Source organism: Saccopteryx bilineata, chromosome 1 (genome assembly GCF_036850765.1).
Source record: "Saccopteryx bilineata isolate mSacBil1 chromosome 1, mSacBil1_pri_phased_curated, whole genome shotgun sequence".
Taxonomy (NCBI): domain Eukaryota; kingdom Metazoa; phylum Chordata; class Mammalia; order Chiroptera; family Emballonuridae; genus Saccopteryx; species Saccopteryx bilineata.
This window is the reverse complement of record NC_089490.1, coordinates 56442353-56463727: the sequence shown is the minus strand read 5'-3', so window position 1 is coordinate 56463727 and position 21375 is coordinate 56442353. Positions and strand designations below refer to the sequence as shown.

General features: G+C 37.1%; 1 protein-coding gene across 3 annotated transcripts in view; it reads left to right on the top strand.

Moving 5' to 3' along the window:
- Window positions 1–21375, top strand: part of UBE3D (ubiquitin protein ligase E3D) — a 173273-nt gene that overhangs the window by 37429 nt on the left and 114469 nt on the right. For all 3 annotated transcript variants that reach the window (XM_066253010.1, XM_066253008.1, XM_066253009.1), the window contains exons 5-7: window positions 383–452; window positions 9673–9742; window positions 10703–10811. In XM_066253010.1, the coding sequence (XP_066109107.1) occupies window positions 383–452; window positions 9673–9742; window positions 10703–10811 (249 nt within the window). The remainder of the gene's footprint in view (window positions 1–382; window positions 453–9672; window positions 9743–10702; window positions 10812–21375) is intronic.

The following is a 21375-nucleotide window of genomic DNA, read 5'->3' as shown; positions in this document are numbered from 1 at the left end:
TCTTCTGTTTTCTAGACACATGAGTTGGGGCGGGTCACCTACGCTTTCTGCCTTTGTTGCTCACCATCCAATTATAAATGATTAGGATGTTTGGAGGTGCAATATGAAGTGCTTCTTGTTCAAATTATTTGGACACATTTAGAGTATCAAGCAGTGGCTAGATTTGGGAAAAAATTAGTCTGTTCATTATTCTGTGTTAAACTTAAGAAAAATTATTTCTGTGCATGAGAATTATGCATACAAGCTAAATGTATTCCTAGAATTTAGGAGAGGGCAAAATAAAATGTAAAGTTCAAAGTGTACCCTAGAGACTATGTTAAAATTATCTATTCCTTTTAAGAAAAGCTGAATGACATTTAAATGACATTTTTCTCTTCTACAGAAACCAAAAGCAAATACCAAAGTAATTTGTAAGCGTTGCAAGATAATGTTGGGAGAGACCATGTCATCAGGTAAGAAAAACCCAAAAGCCAAAATGGTTGTCTTTTTGTAAAAAACTAAACAAAGCAAAAAAACCCAATAGATTTTATAGGAAATATATTTGAAGAATAGAAGACTAATATATATTGTAGAATTGATACTTTTAAAAATAGAAATCAACCAGCATCATCTAATATGCTAAGAACTGTGTATTTTGACCTTTTTAAGTACATGGTATTGAGTTTTAAGCTTTAAGAAGTTGGATCATTTTTAACATTTCATATTCTCTTTGTAGATATAAAGTAATTATATTAACCTTGTACGTGCATCTGTCTTAAAGAAGTTTAGGGCTTTTTTTCTTACTACAACTCCTCAGTCAGAAGAGTTGGTTGCCAGAGGTGATGGAAAAGTTGCTTTTCTTGGCTCTCCTCTGCCTTGGGGCTATATTTGGAGGGCAAGGCTAGGAGAAAGCCTGTTGAAATGAAAGAAAACATTCTGAGTTTTGTCCTGTTCCTTGTTCTTCCCAGTTTCTTACCAGTACTCTTAATTATATGTTATACTACTTTAAAATGTAATAATGAAAATCTCGATCATTAAAATGTATTACTATTTAAAGAGATAGTTTAAAAATATCTGGAGAGCTTCAACATACTGTGTTAGCATTGTGGGCTTGACTGATTGTTTTTAATATAATTAATTAGAAGACGTGATTTAAATGAAGCTATTGTACTTAAGGTTATGTTTTGTTCTTTTAAATAATCAGAATCTTATAAGTAGTTACCTCCTAGGAGAATGAAAGCAAGCCCCTTAAGCAACAACTTAGAAAATTTAAGTTGAGTTAATTTTTAAAGATTCTTTTCACTCCTCCGTGAAGTCTAGATAAAATGTCTGTTAAGGAATAAAAAAGATAATCTGCAAAGTCAAAGGGGAGTAGAGAGAAGATAATGGTGATGTAAATAAGAGATGTAGGGCAAACGTTTTTCGAAGCTGTAAAGCTGAGAGAGACACAGAGGGGAATGAAATTGGCAGTGTGGGAGGAGCTGTAGCCTAGGTCTGCAGAAGATCATTTAGGTGAGGAATGAGCCAGTATTCACTGTAGAGCTCTAGAACTGTTCACAATTTTGGGCAGCAAAATAGAGAAAACAGGCTGAGACAAAAAGCTAGAAGCAGGATGATTAATTCAAAGTTTATATATGGAGCTCTAAGACTCTTGCATCTTCTCCTCCATTTGTAACTTGGTTATACTTCAAGCTAGGAGATTGGAGAACCATTTCGTGGAATAATGAAAGAGTACCAACCACAGAACAGATTTGCAAACATTGTTTCTTAGGGGTCATTCCACATAATGAGCTTATAGTCCGTCTTCTTATAGTCCCCAAGCTTTGTACCTAAACCCAAAAGCTTCTTAGTGTTTTATTACCTTATACTTAAATATGTATGGAGTGCTGGGAATCAACAAATATTTGAAGGAACCTCCAACATGAAAGAGACCAAAGTAAATAAACAATCAAGTAAGCATAGTAAAGGTGCTGAGAAGAAACAAATATTGTATAAAATAAAAGAAACTCTTAAGAAAAAGAATAATAAATATCCTTGGAGAATGATATAATACTGCTTCTATAATTCAGAGGATGTGGAGTTAAAGTTGTAATGGCTTAGAAAACTAATTCTTCCTATATGAAGAAGTGATTTGTCTCAAACCATTTTGTCAAATAAAATTAAGGAGCTAGGAAATCAGAACCAATTGACAAAGATTAAAACTTGGGAGAGGATTCATGAAAAAAATATCATGTAAGTTTTCTAAGGATTGGGGTATTTTCTCTCATTTACCACTGTAACCTCAGCATTTAGAATACTATCTGCCACATGATAAATATCTGGTAATATTTGTTGACTGAATGACTGAAGTGAGCCTTTTAGTAAACCAAGCATCTTGATATTAAGAATTTGAGAAAGAGAGAATAAAAATAGTAGGGTATAGGAAATTATCAAAGAACGAAAATACCAAAAACACATTACAAGACTATTTTCCCAGAGCTAGGGCTTAAGTTTTTTGATAGAAAGGGTCCACTAAGTGTCAACTATAACTAATGGAGGGATGGCAGGGAAGCTACTCAAAGCCACATCACTGGGCAATTTCTGAACACCAAGCATACGTTTCCAGAGAGAAAAAAAGCAGGAAATGGACAAAGGATTATTGAATTAGAATGGCATTGAACTTAACAACAGTATTGAAAGCTAAAAACCAGTGAAGCAATACCTTCATAATTTAGAAGGATAAAGATTTTCAACCCAGAATTTGATACACAGACTCACCATCAACCAAGTGTGAGGATAACAGCTACATTTCTGGAAATAACAAGATTTTAAAATATAGATCACAAAGGTATATTTTTCTTAGTAATCTAGCATAGGATATTTTACCAGAACTAGGGATTTAAACTCAAAAGAGAGGACACAGGATTTGGGAAACAGATTATCCAACACAGGAGAGCATAATAAGGCAGTCTCAGGGAGGTGCAGCAGGCCAGAGAATAACAGCCTGGAATGAATCAAGAGGAGAGAAGAGGCCCTGGCCAGTTGGCTCAGTGGTAGAGCATCAGCCTGGCATGCAGGAGTCCCGGGTTTGATTCCCGGCCAGGGCACACAGGAGAAGCGCCCATCTGCTTCTCCACCCCTCCCCCTCTCCTTCCTCTCTGTCTCTCTTTTCTCCTTCAGCATCCAAGGCTCCATTGGAGCAAAGTTGGCCCGGGCGCTGAAGATGGCTCTATGGCCTCTGCCTCAGGCGCTAGAATGGCTCTGGTTGTGGCAGAGCGATGCCCCAGATGGACAGAGCATCGTCCCTTGGTGGGCATGTTGGGTAGATCCCGGTCGGGCACATGCGGGAGTCTGTCTGACTGCCTCCCCTTTTCCAACTTTAGAAAACTACAAAAAAAAAAAAAGAGGAGAGAAGATCGCAGTAAAGACGTTTTCAGTTATACAGTGAAACTTACAGATTTTTTAATTTATTTGACCACATAGAACAAATTAATCTTGAGACAAATTACTTCATCATATGGGAAGAATTAGCTAAAGGTGCTCGGAAGAATAAACACATGGAAAAGGAAGCGGTGTGCACTGCAGGAAAACTGGAGATGGACCAAGAAAGGAAACATTGCCATGATACCATTACAGTCACAATAATGTAAACACTGAATATCAGTTTAACCAAAAAATCTTTATGATGTAATATATAACTATATTAGAAGGTCAGTATATGTTGAGTGTGTGTGAGGTGATATAAAAGCTGCATTCACATTTACTCTCAAATTAAATGAATAGGACTGCACTTCCGAAAGTAGTGGCATAAAGAAAAATGGACAGTTTCATTCTGAAGAAAACAATTCCAAGACTACAAGTTACAAAAAAAAATTGTCAAGAACAATCACTGGAAGACCAAAATAAAGCAATGAGTTGAGAAGTGTTTAGTTATGAGAAACTGCAGCTGCTTTTCCTTAGAATGGCAAATTTGTGTCTTTGTTGTTGAGGGCTTTGCCATTTTTTCCTTCCCCAGCTTGGGCAGGGGGAAAAACTCATAGATTTATTGTTTATAGGAGGTAATTTTGGTTCAGGGTAGACAAAGGAGAAACTAGAAATTAAAAAGGAAAAATTTGGGAGCAACAGAGCCACAGAAGGGCTGAGATGTTAACTTCTGTGTGCAGCTCTGGCTGACTGCTAAACTGTAGCTGCGTACAGTAGATGCCAGAGAGTCCGATAAGAATGGAAAGCTTCGGGAGCCATGCAAATTTGCCATGTCTTGGATTACATTCTTCAATCCACACACACCTTGAGCAGCAGAAGGTGGACGCTATACTGGCCTGAGATACTTGAGCAGAACTTCTTCCCAAATTTGCTGACAGCTGAAGCATGCAGGTAAAGTAAATACTCTGGGGAACCAGGCTAAACAAAATAAAACTGAGCAGAGCCATTAGTGGATACACACTGTGGGAAGATGTATTTCACAGTGTGAGTCCAGGCTAGTTAATTGACTGCTGTATCTATAAACCAAAAACTCTTAAAGGAACAAAAAACAACCCAGATTTACTACAAGGTGTTACATACAATGTCTTACTTCCATCTGAAAATTGTACACATGGAAAGAGAACAGAGTGATTCAAACTCAAGGAAATGAACAACTCAATAAAGGTGCTGAATAAACACAAATACTAGATTTAGCAGACAAAGATATTAGCAGCCATTATAAATATGGCAAAGAATTTAAAAAGTCTCTTGAGAGCTAATGGCAAATCTCAACAATTTGGAAACTTAAAGACCAATTGGTAATTGAAGAGCTGAAAAGTATAGTTAATGGTACAGACAAATTAACTAGATTAGGTTATATATTTAAGGTGACAAATGAAAAAAAATCATTGAAGTAGATCAGTGATTTTTCAACCTGCTTCATCTCATGGCACACATAAACTAATTACTAAAATTCTGCAGGACACCAAAAATTATATTTTTTCCAGTCTGATAAAAAATAGGTTTAATTTTCATTCATTCATAGCTGATGGCTGTTATTTGTGTTGGCTGTTGTCATTTTTATTGTTTGACAATCTAAGAGAAAAGAGGTCAGTGCCCCTAACTAAATAGTCAGGTATTGTGAGTTTTCAAATTTTTTACAGAACAGTGGTAGAAAATAACTGAATAGCTTAATAGAAATTAACCATCTCAAAGAACAGATAGAAAAAAGTATAAAGCAAAATATAGAACCTCAGATATTTGTGGGGCAATATTGTTTTTCAATAAATGTGTAATCGGAATCTCAGAAGGTGAGAAAAACAAAGGTTGGGGGAAGATTTGTAGGAAAAAATGGCTAAAATCTTGGCAAATTTGGTGAATAATATTAACTTTCAGATCCAGGTATTGCAATGAATCTCAGATAGGATAAATAAAAGGAACGGTTCACTCAGGCATATATTTTAGTCAAACTGATAAAAGCTAAAGAGCAAAAGAGAATATTTCAAGGAGTAAGAACAAAACAAAACATCACATATAGGGATTTTGTGATATATTTGAGGCGGACTGACAGAAATAATAGCCAGAGGCACTATAATGAGATATTCAAAATGCTTGGGATGGTGGGGGACACCTGTCCACTAACAATTCTATATCCAGCAAAACTATCCTTCAAAAAGGAAGACAAAATGATGACATTTTAATGTAACTGGATGGAAATAATGCTTACTAGCAGACCTTCTGTACAAAAAAAGCTAAGGAAACTTCTTCAGGCTAAAGTAAAAGATACCAGATGGTAATTGGAATCCACAGGAAGAAATGAGGAACAAGAGAAATAGAAAATATGTGGGTAAATTACCACAAAAGCAAACTCAAAAGAGTTTGGCACAAAATTGAAACCTCTTTTCCCTGCAACTTGCCAGTTCTCCAAAATTAGAACTTTTATTTTGATTGCTTTGGGAAATAAGACAGAATCAAAGACTACACAAGATTGAAACCTTGTAAGGGGCCATACTTTCACAATGAGGGTGAATCAAAAGTGGAGCAGCCTTGTAGAATTACAGACAACTATCAATACTTTGGAACTATAAGGAACTTTAGGTCTTGAACTTGGTTATTCTGCCTTGTACTAAACGTAACATCACGCGCCTGGCAAAATAAAAAATGATTATATCTGAAAGATGTATCTTCATTGTAAAATGCATCTTATTCTCACAAGTAATTTGTCAAGTGCAGTGTTCACCAAATAACCAAACATAAATAATAAGCAAACAAGTAAACTAGACTTCCATCAATAAGAAATAACAAAAATAGCAAACAATAGAAAAGACTTCTCTTATTGGAAGTATCAGATGTAAACTGTGAAACAATCATGCTTACTATATTTAATAGTATAAAAGGCAGGTTTGAATATATCAAAAGGAAACTATAAGATTTGGAAAAGATTCACAATAGTATTTTAAAAAATTTTTCCATTGATTTGTGAGAGAGAGGAAGGAGGGGTGAAAGAGCAAGGGAAGTATCAACTTGTTGCTCCACTTAGTTGTGGACTCATTAATTGCTTCTCGTTACATGCCTGACCAGGCAGGGATTGAACCCACAGCCTCAGCACATGGGGACGACACTCCATCTTCTGTGCCACTCAGCCAGTGTCCCCAGTAGAATTTTTTTTTCTTTTTTTTAAGTGAGAGAAGGGGAGTTAGTGAGACAGACTCCCCACATATACCCTGACCAGGATCCACCAGGCAACACCTGTCTGGGGCTGATGTTTGAATCAACCAAGCTATTTTTAGTGTCTGAGGCTAACATTTGGACAAACCAAGCTATTCTTAGTGCCTGGGCCAACACCCGAACCAATTGAGCTACTGCCTGCAGGGGGGAGGAGGAGAGAAGGAGAAGAAAAGCAGATGGTCAATTCTTGGGTGCCCATACCGGGAATCTAACTTGAGATGTTCATTTGCCTGGCTGATGCTTTATCCACTGAGCCAACTGGCCAGGGCCACAAAATAGGATTTTTAAAAAATATAATTGAAATGTACATTTCAGTGGGTGGTTTAATGGCAGACTAGGTACAATTTGGAGAAAACATTAATGAATAGAAGATAGATGAGCAAAGATATGTATAATCCAGCACAGACACAAGAAGCCAAAAAATGTAGAAGAGAAAGACATAAAACATACACTGAGTAGATCTAACCTGTTTAATCAGACTTCTAGACAAAAAAAGAGAAGTAGAATGGAGCATAGGCAATATATGAAGAGGAAATTGTGGAGAATTTTTACAGAAATGATAGAGAACAGCAATCTGCTGATTCAGGAGGTCCAGTGAATTCTAATTAAATGAGGCCCAAGGAAGATAAATAAAAACAAATCTGTAAGTGGACACATTGGACTGATACTGCAGAGAAATAAAAAGTAAAGTCAATATCTTAAAAGCAACCACAGGAAATGACAGAGCATCTTCAAAGGAATAGCAGTAATGGAAGTTTGACAACTGGAATGATAGTGTCAGTGTACTTGAAAGTCAAAAACTATTAATGCATGATTTTGTATCAGGTGAAAATTTCTTGATATGAAAGAATTAAGAAAAAGATAGCCCTGGCCGGTTGGCTCAGCGGTAGAGCATTTGCCTGGCGTGCGGGGGACCCGGGTTCGATTCCCAGCCAGGGCACATAGGAGAAGCGCCCACTTGCTTCTCCACCCCCGCCCCCTCCTTCCTCTCTGTCTCTCTCTTCCCCTCCCGCAGCCAAGGCTCCACTGGAGCAAAGATGGCCCGGGCGCTGGGGATGGCTCCTTGGCCTCTGCCCCAGGCGCTAGAGTGGCTCTGGTCGCGGCAGAGCGACGCCCCAGAGGGGCAGAGCATCGCCCCTGGTGGGCGTGCCAGGTGGATCCCGGTCAGGCGCATGCGGGAGTCTGTCTGACTGTCTCTCCCCGTTTCCAGCTTAAGAAAAAAACAAAACAAAACAAAACAAAAAAGATAAATATATTGTCTGACAAACAAAAACAGATAATTTACCTCTTGTAGTTTGATTTCTTATTAAAAAATATTCTACCTGTGTATTAGTATCAGGTGGAAGAAAATGATCTCAGGTGGAAGATCTAAGTTCAAGAAGGATTGGTAAAGAAAATGATAAATATGTGGGTAACACTAAATTAGTATTAACTGTATAAAACAGCAATAATAATACCTTGTGGGATTAAAATTATAGAATTAAATTATTTTAACAGCAGCTGAGATGAAAGGAATTACTTCATAGTGTTAAAAGGTTTAATTCTACATCTAATAATGTGACTTTAAATAGTAAAGTGATAATTGAACTTCAAAGAGAAATAGATAAATCATCATCATGGCTCTAGATATATAATAATCTGTTAAACACAATTGTTTTTTGCCTTTATTTTTGCTATATGTAGCAACTGAAAAATTTTCAGGAAATCTATTAGAAACAATTTACATCTTATTAAAACAAAACTAATTTGCTACACTATTTTTAATAACTGCATAGTATTGTCATCCCAAAAAGTCTTATGATGTCAAAATATATACGCAGTTGTTTTTTGGGGGGGGGAGGGGGTTGTATTTTTCTGAAGCTGGAAACGGGGAGAGACAGTCAGACTCCCGCATGCGCCCTACCGGGATCCACCTGGCAGCCCACCAGGGGCGACGCCCTGCCCCTCCGGGGCGTCGCTCTGCCACGACCAGAGCCACTCTAGCGCCTGGGGCAGAGGCCAAGGAGCCATCCCCAGCGCCCAGGCCATCTTTGCTCCAATGGAGCCTTGGCTGCGGGAGGGGAAGAGAGAGACAGAGAGGAAGGAGGAGGGGGGTGGAGAAGCAAATGGGCACTTCTCCTATGTGCCCTGGCTGGGAATCGAACCCGGGTCCCCCGCACGCCAGGCCGACACTCTACCGCTGAGCCAACTGGCCAGGGCCTATACGCAGTTTTAAGGCCTTTGCTAAGTAGCTTTCCAGAAATGGGTCATTTTCAATTCTGACAGTATGCATATGTGTGTCCATTTCTCCATGTGTTTGTTCATCAGTGCTGCTCTTTATCATTAATATTATTTTATTTATTTGATGCTAAAAATACTCTCACTTTATTTTGTATTTCCTTCATTTCTAGTGAGGGCAAACATTTTCCATGGATTTAAAAATAATCCATAATGGCTGTATTTATGTTTACTTCTATTAAGTACTGTTTACTGTTTAAAATTTTCTGTAAACTAAGTAATCAGATAACCAAATTGAGGGAAAATTGTACATTTATAGACTCAGTGAAATTCTGGGCAGATACTAATGTGAGGTTCACAACATCTGTGCAAGGGCATTGAAGTACTATGATTAAAAAACCTTTTCACTGATTGTGGCTATTCTGTAGAAATTAGGAAACCAAATGACTCATTTCTGGATAATAGGCTAAGCTGTGATGTGGCTAATGTGTATGATCTTCATGCACCTGAGCATTCTTGCTGCATCAGATTCACCTGGATGAAGTATAAATACAAGGAAATACAAATTAAAATGAGATTATTTTTAGCATCAGATGCTTTTCTGGAGTGACACCAACCTATGTGAAGTCTCAGGGCTGTCTCCTTATAGTCATCAAGGCTTTTTCTTCTTAAACTTAAGCCATATTAAAAAACATTTTACCGAATATTAGTTATACCAATGAATGCCATCATTTGGGAGCAGCAAGCCCATAATCAAAATGTTAGTGTATTAGGGAGATTTTTCATTTTCTGTTTTTTTGTTTCTAGAAACTGTCAAGTTTTATATGACAGAGATGATTATTCAGCCATCTGAGAGAAATTTTCCCATCATACCAAGGTACAATAGCAAATTAAATTTATTCTATTAATTTCAAATGAAGGAAAAGATACGTAGAATTGATTATTTGGGAATTCATTTTTATTATCCCTTTCTTTATTTGAAAAGATTAGTTGGACCAAGCTACACAAGTAAAAGACTTGAGGATTTATTTATCTTTTGCTTACATATATTATACACAAATGTGCTCATTTATTCTGTCAGAAAGGCTTTGTGCTTCTTTCTGAGTGCCAGGTATCCAGGGTCTTATAATCATCAATAGGGTTTTGTTTAGTTATTCTGGTTGTAATTTGAAACATATTTCAATTTTTAAACTTAAAATTTAAAACATAGGCCAGTATTCAAATGACTACTGTGCTTTTATTTTTAAATGGTACTTAGCCACTAAATCAATTAGTGTTTCTTTTCTTTGAATCTTTTTAGTTTGCAAACAAAAGTTTACTACAGTATGTCTTTGTCTTTATTTTAGTTCATTACTGATGTCTAAAAATCATGGCAATCTAAATAAAACCTTTGAACTTTATTCTTCTATACTTTGATTATATACTTAAGATCTGACACATTGAGGGTATCCAAGTGGAAATATTGTAGATAATACTGTCTAATATTTGGAAGGAAATCTCTTACCTTTCTTTAACCTAGATATTAACTGTTTAATGTGCTATAGTACAAATGGAATATTGACTTGTCTAACATACTGTTTTTTATTCAGTTAGTATTGGAGTAGAAAATGTGTTAGGGATTAAAGAATAGAAGATAAGAAAACTAGAGCAAACACAAATACTTTAAAATATATTAAAATCCACATTAGCACAGACTGTGAGGGAGTGGACAGCATACAGAAAGGTCTGGCATGCCCAGGCCTCTGCCTTTGGGTGCCCTGTATGTATTTTTGGCTCATCTTGCCAGATTGAGTTATTATGAGAGGCACATTGTGAAAATTGATTTTTGTTCAAACAGGTCTCAGTTTGTACAGAGCATTATCGCCCAGTGTCTGATGGAACTCTCCTCTGCTAGAAGTACTTTTAGATTCAGAATTCAAGGTCATGACAGCAAAGCATACATCTTGGTAAGAAATTATTTCACTCAGCTTTTTGTAGCCCTAATAATCTGGGATCTAAGAACTTCTTTAGTTTTTGTCATTCTGTTTTCTTCGTTCTCCGGTGTGATATAAATGGCATCATGCAGAAAGCAGTTGATCAAAAACTGAATTTTTAATGTCAGTTTAATTCACAAATTAAATTCCCTTAGTCTAATAACAAATGATCACGTGCCTCAACGTGCTAGGTGCTAGGGATATAGAGAAAAATAAAACCTGATTCTTGCTCTGTAGATGCTCATACCACAAAATAAAGTTTCTCATCAGTTTTTAATGCTTTTCTTGGTCAGTATAACAGTTGTCTCTCAATTTTTTTTTCTATTTGATACCTGTGTGTTTTGTTTGTTTGTTTGTTAAGAACACTTAATATGATACCTACCTGCTTCACAGATTTTTTAAATGCACAATACAAGGGGTCCTCATGTTATGACACACTTCCGTTCCTATGACAGTGACATAACCAGAATTTTGGTGTAAGTTGAACCACACCCTGGCCTAAGTCACTTACCTATCCTAACACAGTTGTAAAATCGTGGTCTAGAACATAAAAACACAACTAAGCCACAGAAAGAGGAAAAAGACATAAATGTACTGTACTGTGTATTCTTCCACCACAAGCAACCAAATGAGTTCAGCCACATAGTCTATCAATATGACGCTAACAGCATAAGCTGAAACACTTACGTCTCAATATTTTAAAGTTTTTATGGGAGTGAGCCTTGTAAACTTGACGCATCGTATGTCGAGACTGTCGTAAACTGAGAAGAACCCCCTATACAGTGTTGTTAATTAAAGGCACAATAGGGTACAGCAGATCTCTAGAACTTACTTGTTTTGCATAACTGAAACTTTGTACTCTTTGATTAGCAGCTCTTCATTTCTCCTTCCCCAGCCCTGGCATCCTCCACTCTGCTGTCTGCTTCTATGAGCTGGAGAATTTTTGATTTTTTATATAAATGGGATCATGCAGTATTTTTACTTTTGTGTCTGGCTTCTTTCACTTAGCATAATGTCCTCAAGTTCATCCATATGCTCACATATTACAGGATTTCCTTCTTTTTTAAGACTGGATAATATTCTATTATATATATGTGCCACATTTTAAAAGTCTTTTCATTTGTTGATGGACATTTAGATTGTTTCTACATTTTAGTTTTTGTGAATGAAGCTGCAATGAACATTAAAGTCAGATATCTCTTTGAGACCCTGATTTCAACACTTTGATGTTTGAGAAGTAATGCCAAGTTTTAGAGAAGTGGCTCTTGCCGTTAGCAGAGTCATCCCCTACATGTATCACAAGCATCTAATATCATACTGTTTCTGTTAAAAATAATGTTCTGCAGAAAAGAATTTGGGAATTTATGTGGAACTCCAAGAATCAGGACTCAAGTCTTTTTTTCTGCCTCTTATCCTGTTTTATTCCACCAGTAAACATATGTTGAGCACCTTTGAATTGAAAGGCACTGTTCCAGATGCTCACAGTAAAAGAAAAATACCTTCAAGAAACTAAAAATGGCCCTGGCCGGTTGGCTCAGCGGTAGAGCGTCGGCCTAGCGTGCGGAGGACCCGGGTTCGATTCCCGGCCAGGGCACACAGGAGAAGCGCCCATTTGCTTCTCCACCCCTCCGCCGCACTTTCCTCTCTGTCTCTCTCTTCCCCTCCTGCAGCCAAGGCTCCATTGGAGCAGAGATGGCCCGGGCGCTGGGGATGGCTCTGTGGCCTCTGCCTCAGGCGCTAGAGTGGCTCTGGTCACAATATGGTGACGCCCAGGATGGGCAGAGCATCGCCCCCTGGTGGGCAGAGCGTCGCCCCTGGTGGGCGTGCCGGGTGGATCCCGGTCGGGCGCATGCGGGAGTCTGTCTGACTGTCTCTCCCTGTTTCCAGCTTCAGAAAAATGAAAAAATTAAAAAAATTTAAAAAAAAAGAAACTAAAAATGTAAAAATGTAATAGAGAAATAAGATAGCTAAAAGGAGGGAGAAGGTTGAGATTATTAGGTGTGGCTTTATAGCTGGCATTCGTTATGGCAACACTATGTTTCTTTAATTCCAGATAATTTCTATCAAAAGCTAAATAAATTTTTTCCTTTCTATTCGTTTTTTCTTCTCTCATTGTACTTTCCTCCCATTTAATCCTCAATCACGAACAAATTAGTTAATTTGGGACTCAAGGCTTTTTTTGGCTTTATTTTTCTTATTTGATTTTATTTTTTTCTATTTTTTTCTTGTTTTTCTATTTTGTTTTTATTTTTTTCTGGTTTGTTTATTTTTGTGGCATTTTGGGTCCTCCCAACCCAAGGTCTCCATTGTATTTAGTCTTTGCTCCACTTAATACAACAGATTTTTACTTATTATTTTTATTTTTCTCTTCTTTATTATTCTTTTTTGGTCCTTTTTTCTGGTTCCCTCTTATCCCTCTCATTATATCTCTTAGTTGACCATCACTTACAAGCAAATCATCTTATGCTTGTCTAAGATTTTCTTCCTTTTTTTTTTTTTTTTTTTTGCATTTAATAGGTCCCTACTCCCTTTTTTTTTTGCCCCTTGAACTCTTCACCCCAAATCAGGCCCTCCATTATAGGCACGATATTTCCCTGAGGAGGGGAGAGGAGGGAAAGAGAAGAAAGAAAAAAGGGGGAAATAATAAATTATTACTGTTTTTTTGGTGGGGTGTTTTACCTTTTTTTTTTTTCTTTTTTACTTTTTACTCTTTATTAATTCTAATTAGTGCTATCAACAAGACCACCCTCAGATGCCGATAAGAAAGAGGAAATCGAATATTATGGATACAAAAGAAAGAGAGGTAACACAAATAGATGTGGAAAAATCTATGGAGAAAAGACTTAACATATTGGAAGCCTTGGAGCTAAATGACAGAGAATTTAAAATAGAAATCTTAAAAATACTCAGAGAGATACAAGAAAACACAGAAAGGCAATATAGGGAGATCAGAAAACAACTCAATGAACACAAAGAATATATTATCAAGGAAATTGAAACTATAAAAACAAATCAAACAGAAATGTAAAACTCAATTCACGAGCTGAAAAACGAGGTAACAAGCTTAGCTAACAGAACAGCCCAGATCGAAGATAGGATTAGTGAAATAGAAGACAAACAACTTGAGGCACAACAGAGAGAAGAAGAAAGAGACTCAAAAATAATAAAAAACGAGAAAGCCCTACAGGAATTGTCTGACTCCATCAGAAAGAATAACATAAGAATAATAGGTATATCAGAGGGAGAAGAGAAAGAAAATGGAATGGAGAATATACTCAAACAAATAATAGACGAGAACTTCCCAAGCCTGTGGAAGGAACTAAAGCCTCAAATTCAAGAAGCAAACAGAACACCGAGTTTTCTTAACCCCAACAAACCCACTCCAAGGCACATCATAATAAAGATGACACAAACCAATGACAAAGAAAAAATTCTCAAGGCAGCCAGGGAAAGAGTACAACATATAAAGGAAGGCCTATTAGATTATCATCAGATTTCTCAGCAGAAACTCTACAAGCTAGAAGAGAGTGGACCCCAATATTTAAAGCCCTGAAAGAGAGGAACTTTCAGCCAAGAATGCTATACCCATCAAAGCTATCCTTCAAGTATGAAGGAGATATAAAAACATTCACAAATACAGAAAAGATGAGAGAATTTATCAACAGAAAGCCCCCACTCCAGGAAATACTAAGGGGGGTTTTCCAACCAGATTCAAAGAACAAAAGAAAACAACACCACAAGTAACAGCTCCACCAAGAACACAATAAAACCAAACTTAAACTGTGACAACAAAGGAAAAAAAGGGGGGAGAGGTTGGAGATTAACAGTAGCAAAGGACGATGAAGTGCAGAAATACTTATAAGATAGGGTACTACAATGAATATGGTAGGTACCCTTTTCATTACTTAATGGTAACCACCCTTAAAAAAACCACCACAAAAACACTTGACTTAAAAAAGGTAGCAACAGAGGAAAGAAGTATGGAACACAAAGAAACAAAAACAAAGGATAGAAAAACAAAAGAGAAGAATCAAACTAGATACAAAACTAACAGAAAGCAATTTATAAAATGGCAGTAGGGAACCCACAAGTGTCAATAATTACACTAAATGTAAATGGATTAAACTTACCAATAAAAAGACACAGGTAGCAGAATGGATTAAAAAAGAAAATCCAACTATATGCTGCCTACAAGAAACACATCTAAGCAACAAGGATAAAAACAAATTCAAAGTGAAAGGCTGGAAAACAATACTCCAAGCAAACAACACCCCAAAAAAAGCAGGTGTAGCAATACTCATATCTAATAATGCTGACTACAAGACAGAAAAAGTACTCAGAGACAAAAATGGTCATTTCATAATGATTAAGGGGAAGTTGAATCAAGAAGACATAACAATCCTTAATATATATGCACCAAACCAAGGAGCACCAAAATATATAAGACAGCTACTTATTGACCTTAAAACAAAAACTAACAAAAATACAATCATACTTGGTGACCTCAATACACCGCTGACGGCTCTAGATCGGTCATCCAAACAGAGAATCAATAAAGATATAGTGGCCTTAAACGAAATACTAGAACACCTGGATATGATAGACATCTACAGGACACTTCATCCCAAAGCGACAGAGTATACATTTTTCTCTAGTGTACATGGAACATTCTCAAGAATTGACCATATGTTGGGCCACAAAGACAATATCAGCAAATTTAGAAAAATTGAAATTGTACCAAGCATATTTTCTGATCATAAAGCCTTGAAACTAGAATTCAACTGCAAAAAAGAGGGGGAAAAACCCACAAAAATGTGGAAACTAAACAACATACTTCTAGAAAATGAATGGGTCAAAGAAGAAATAAGCGCAGAGATCAAAAGATATATACAGACAAATGAAATGAAATACTGAAAATACGACATATCAGAATCTCTGGGATGCAGCAAAAGCAGTAATAAGAGGAAAGTTCATATCACTTCAGGCCTATATGAACAAACAAGAGAGAGCCGAAGTAAACCACTTAACTTCACACCTTAAGGAACTAGAAAAAGAAGAACAAAGACAACCCAAAACCAGCCGAAGAAGGGAGATAATAAAAATCAGAGCAGAAATAAATGAAATAGAGAACAGAAAAACTATAGAAAAAATCAATAAAACAAGGAGCTGGTTCTTTGAAAAGATCAACAAAATTGACAAACCCTTAGCAAGACTCACCAAGGAAAAAAGACACAGGACTCAAATAAATAAAATCCAAAATGAAAGAGGAGAGATCACCACAGACATCATAGATATACAAAGAATTATTGTAGAATACTATGAAAAATTATATGCCACCAAATACAACAATCTAGAAGAAATGGATAAATTCCTAGAACAATACAACCTTCCTAGACTGAGTCATGAAGAAGCAGAAAGCCTAAACAGACCAATCAGCAGGGAGGAAATAGAAAAAACTATTAAAAACCTCCCCAAAAATAAAAGTCCAGGCCCAGATGGTTATACTAGTGAATTCTATCAAACATTCAAAGAAGACTTGGTTCCTATTCTACTCAAAGTCTTCCAAAAAATTGAAGAAGAAGCAATACTTCCAAACACATTTTATGAGGCCAACATAACTCTCATACCAAAACCTGGCAAGGATGGCACAAAGAAAGAAAACTACAGACCAATATCTCTAATGAATACAGATGCTAAAATACTAAACAAAATACTGGCAAACCGAATACAACAACATATTAAAAAAATAATACATCATGATCAAGTGGGATTCATCCCAGAATCTCAAGGATGGTTCAACATACGCAAAACGGTTAACGTAATACACCATATCAACAAAACAAAGAACAAAAACCACATGATCTTATCAATAGATGCAGAAAAGGCTTTTGATAAAATACAACACAATTTTATGTTTAAGACTCTCAACAAAATGGGTATAGAAGGAAAATATCTCAACATGATAAAGGCCATATATGATAAACCATCAGCCAACATCCTATTAAATGGCATAAAACTGAGGACTTTCTACCTTAAATCAGGAACAAGACAGGGCTGTCCACTCTCTCCACTCTTATTTAACGTGTTGCTAGAAGTTCTGGGCAGAGCAATCAGACAAGACAAAGAAATAAAAGGCATCCATATCGGAAAAGAAGAAGTAAAGGTATCACTTTTTGCTGATGATATGATCCTATACATCGAAAACCCGAAGGACTCCACAAAAAGATTATTAGAAACAATAAACCAATACAGTAAGGTCGCAGGATACAAAATTAACATACAAAAGTCCATAGCCTTTCTATATGCCAACAATGAAATATTAGAAAACGAACTCAAAAAAATAATCCCCTTCACGATTGCAACAAAAAAAATAAAATACCTAGGAATAAACATAACAAAGAATGTAAAGGACCTATATAATGAAAATTACAAAGCATTGTTAAGGGAAATCGAAAAAGATACAATGAGATGGAAAAATATTCCTTGTTCTTGGATAGGAAGAATAAATATAATCAAAATGGCCATATTACCCAAAGCAATATACAAATTTAATGCAATTCCCATCAAAATCCCTATGAGATTTTTTAAAGAAATGGAACAAAAAATTATCAGATTTATATGGAACTATAAAAAACCCCGAATAGCCAAAAGAATCCTAAGGAAAAAGAATGAAGCTGGGGGCATTACAATACCTGACTTTAAACTATATTATAGGGCCACGATAATCAAAACAGCATGGTATTGGCAGAAAAATAGACACTCAGACCAATGGAACAGAATAGAAAGCCCAGAAATAAAACCACATATATATGGTCAAATAATCTTTGATAAAGGGGCCAACAACACACAATGGAGAAAAGAAAGCCTCTTCAACAAATGGTGTTGGGAAAACTGGAAAGCCACATGCAAAAGAATGAAACTTGACTACAGTCTGTCCCCGTGTACTAAAATTAATTCAAAATGGATCAAAGACGTAAATATAAGACCTGAAACAATAAAGTACATAGAAGAAGACATAGGTACTCAACTCATGGACCTGGGTTTTAAAGAACATTTTATGAACTTGACTCCAATGGCAAGAGAAGTGAAGGCAAAGATAAATGAATGGGACTACATCAGAATAAAAAGTTTTTGCTCAGCAAGAGAAACTGATATCAAAATAAACAGACAGCCAACTAAATGGGAAATGATATTTTCAATGGGAAATGGGAAATGATATTTTCAAACAACAGCTCAGATAAGGGCCTAATATCCAAAATTTACAAAGAACTCATAAAACTCAACAACCAACAAACAAACAATCCAATAAAAAAATGGGAAGAAGACATGAACAGACACTTCTCCCAGGAAGAGATACAAATGGCCAACAGATATATGAAAAGATGCTCAGCTTCATTAGTTATTAGAGAAATGCAAATCAAAACTACAATGAGATACCACCTCACCCCTGTTAGATTAGCTATTATCAACAAGACGGGTAATAGCAAATGTTGGAGAGGCTGTGGAGAAAAAGGAACCCTCATTTACTGTTGGTGGGACTGTAAAGTAGTACAACCGTTATGGAGGAAAGTATGGTGGTTCCTCAAAAAACTGCAAATAGAACTACCTTATGACCCAGCAATCCCTCTACTGGGTATATACCCCAAAACCTCAGAAACATTGATACGTGAAGACACATGTAGCCCCATGTTCATTGCAGCACTGTTCACAGTGGCCAAGACATGGAAACAACCAAAAAGCCCTTCAATAGAAGACTGGATAAAGAAGATGTGGCACATATACACTATGGAATACTACTCAGCCATAAGAAATGATGACATCAGATCATTTACAGCAAAATGGTGGGATCTTGATAACATTATAAGGAGTGAAATAAGTAAATCAGAAAAAAACAAGAACTACATGATTCCATACATTGGTGGAACATAAAAATGAGACTAAGAGACATGGACAAGAGTGTGGTGGTTACCAGGGGTGGGGGAAGGGAGGACATGGGAGGGAGGGAGGGAGGGAGAGAGTTAGGGGGAGGGGGAGGGGCACAGAGAACTAGATAGAGGGTGGCGGAGGACAATCTGACTTTGGGTGAGGGGTATGCAACATAATTTAATGACAAAATAACCTAGACATGTTTTCTTTGAATATATGTACCCTGATTTATTAATGTCATCCCATTACCATTAATAAAAAAAAAAACTACCTAAAAAAAAAAAAAAAAAAAAGCTAAATAAAGTGTTTTCTGATTGAAGTTGATACTAAGTACACCTTGTTGTCATAGTCTGAAATCACTTTTAATTTTCTTTTATTGCAAGTATTTCAATTTAAGAATCAGGAGTGGGCCCTGGCCAGTTGGCTCAGCAGTAGAGCGTTGGACTGATGTATGGAAGTCCTGGGTTCGATTCCTGGCCAGGACACACAGGAGAATTTGCTTCTCCACCCTTCCCCCTCTCCTTTCTCTCTGTCTCTCTCTTCCCCTCCCACAGCCAAGACTCCATTGGAGCAAAGTTGGCCCGGGCACTGAGGATGGCTCTATAGCAGGGGTCGGGAAACTTTTTGGCTGAGAGAGCCATGAACGCCACATATTTTAAAATGTAATTCCATGAGAGCCATACAATGACCCATGTACGTTACGCATTATACAATAAAAATTTGGTGTTGTCCTGGAGGACAGTGGTGATTGCCTCCAACCACCTGCAACCATGAACATGAGCGGTAGGAAATGAATGGATTGTAATACATGAGAATGTTTTATATTTTTAATGTTATTATTTTTTTATTAAAGATTTGTCTGCGAGCCAGATGCAGCCATCAAAAGAGCCACATCTGGCTCACGAGCCATAGGTTCCTGACCCCTGCTCTATAGCCTCCACCTCAGGCGCTAGAATGGCTCCAGTTGCAACAGGGCAACACCACAAATGGGCCAAGCATCGCCCCCTAGTGAGCATGCTGGTGGATCCTGGTTGGGCGCACGTGGGAGTCTGCCTGTCTGCCTCCCTGCTTCTCACTTCAGAAAAATACAAAAAAAGAAAAAGAAAGAATCAGGAGTGGGAATTTTTAGACCTACTAATATGTATTTAATTTTTTTTAAAGATTCTCTTTTATAAAAGTAGTACATTCTTGAAACACATTCGGACAACATGAAGAACATTAAAGAAGTGGCAGTTTCCCCATTTTGTCCCCAGTCTTGTCCTGCTTTATCATACTATTTGAAGGTAAACGTTATTGACAGTCTGGTATGTGTACTTCAGCATTTTCTCCTTATCTACATACAGCTATATGTATGTATACCCACAGGTATTTTTCAGTTTGTAAGAAAACCAGAATCATGTGATTAGCATTTCTCTTGAACAAGCTCACTCCACACAGCAGTATATCGTTAGGATTGTGTCTTGTTAGTGTAAATACAGATCAGAATTGAATGCCTAAGATTCCATTGTATGGCTGTTAGATAGAGATAGTGCTGCAGTGAAAATAATCTTTGCACATGTATTTTAGTCCTTCTTTAGAAACTGATCTTTCTAATCTAATACAGTATTAGACTTTGAGTGTTTTAAACTCTAATGATTATCACTCTTTAAAAAGAGTTGTTCTAATTTATCCTTTATAGTGGACATTCATGGTGCCCCACCCACATCCCTCCATCCATTTCCCAGTTGCCCTCTTCTCCAGAGACTTTTCCAAACCTAACAGATGCTGCCTTGACCAGGGAGTTTCCTGGCCTGGTCATCTGACTGCAAATGATTTGACCTTGAGGTACAAAAAGCTAGGGTCTCCTGCCTCTCAAGATGGGACAACTATGGGATACGAGTTCCTGTGGAATCAGGTGAACCAAACTCCAGCTGAGCTCGCATCCTTGCCGAGCTCCTTCCTCTGCTTATCCTGTTTACCTTGCCCTCTTTCTCCCGGGAGTGTTCCCTGCCTGACTCACATGCATCCTCGTCCCCGAGCCCCCTCCCACCAGCAGTGTATGGGAGCACTCATCCAAAGCCGTCTTCTTAACTGGGGGTCATCAATCTTTTTGTATTTATCATTCTAATAAGCAAAAACAGGGGACACACAAAATTAACATTTATTACTAGTTATGTTAACATTTTTGTGTTTATCACTTATTTCTTCTGGTAATTCTGTTCATACTCTTTGCCTGTATCTCTATAGGTCCAGATTTCTAGGAGTGCTATATACAGGAGTGAGAAGTAGTAGGTTTAGAGTTATGAGTACACAAAACGCTGAGTTTATTCTTGTATTATTATTTACTAATTATTATTTTTCATTACAACTGTAAACCTACTTTTGCCCACCCCTGTATTATAGATAATAACTTTGTTATATATGTATTAAATACTTCTTTCTAGTCTGTTTGTTTTGGTTTTTTTTTCCAAAGTGAGAAGCGGGAGGCAGACAGACAAACTCTCACATGTGCCTGACCGGGATCCACATGGCATGCCCACCAGGGGGCGATGCTCTGCCCTTCTGGGCCGTTGCTCTGTTGCAGCCAGAGCCGTTCTAGCACCTGAGGCGGAGGCCATGGAACCATTCTCAG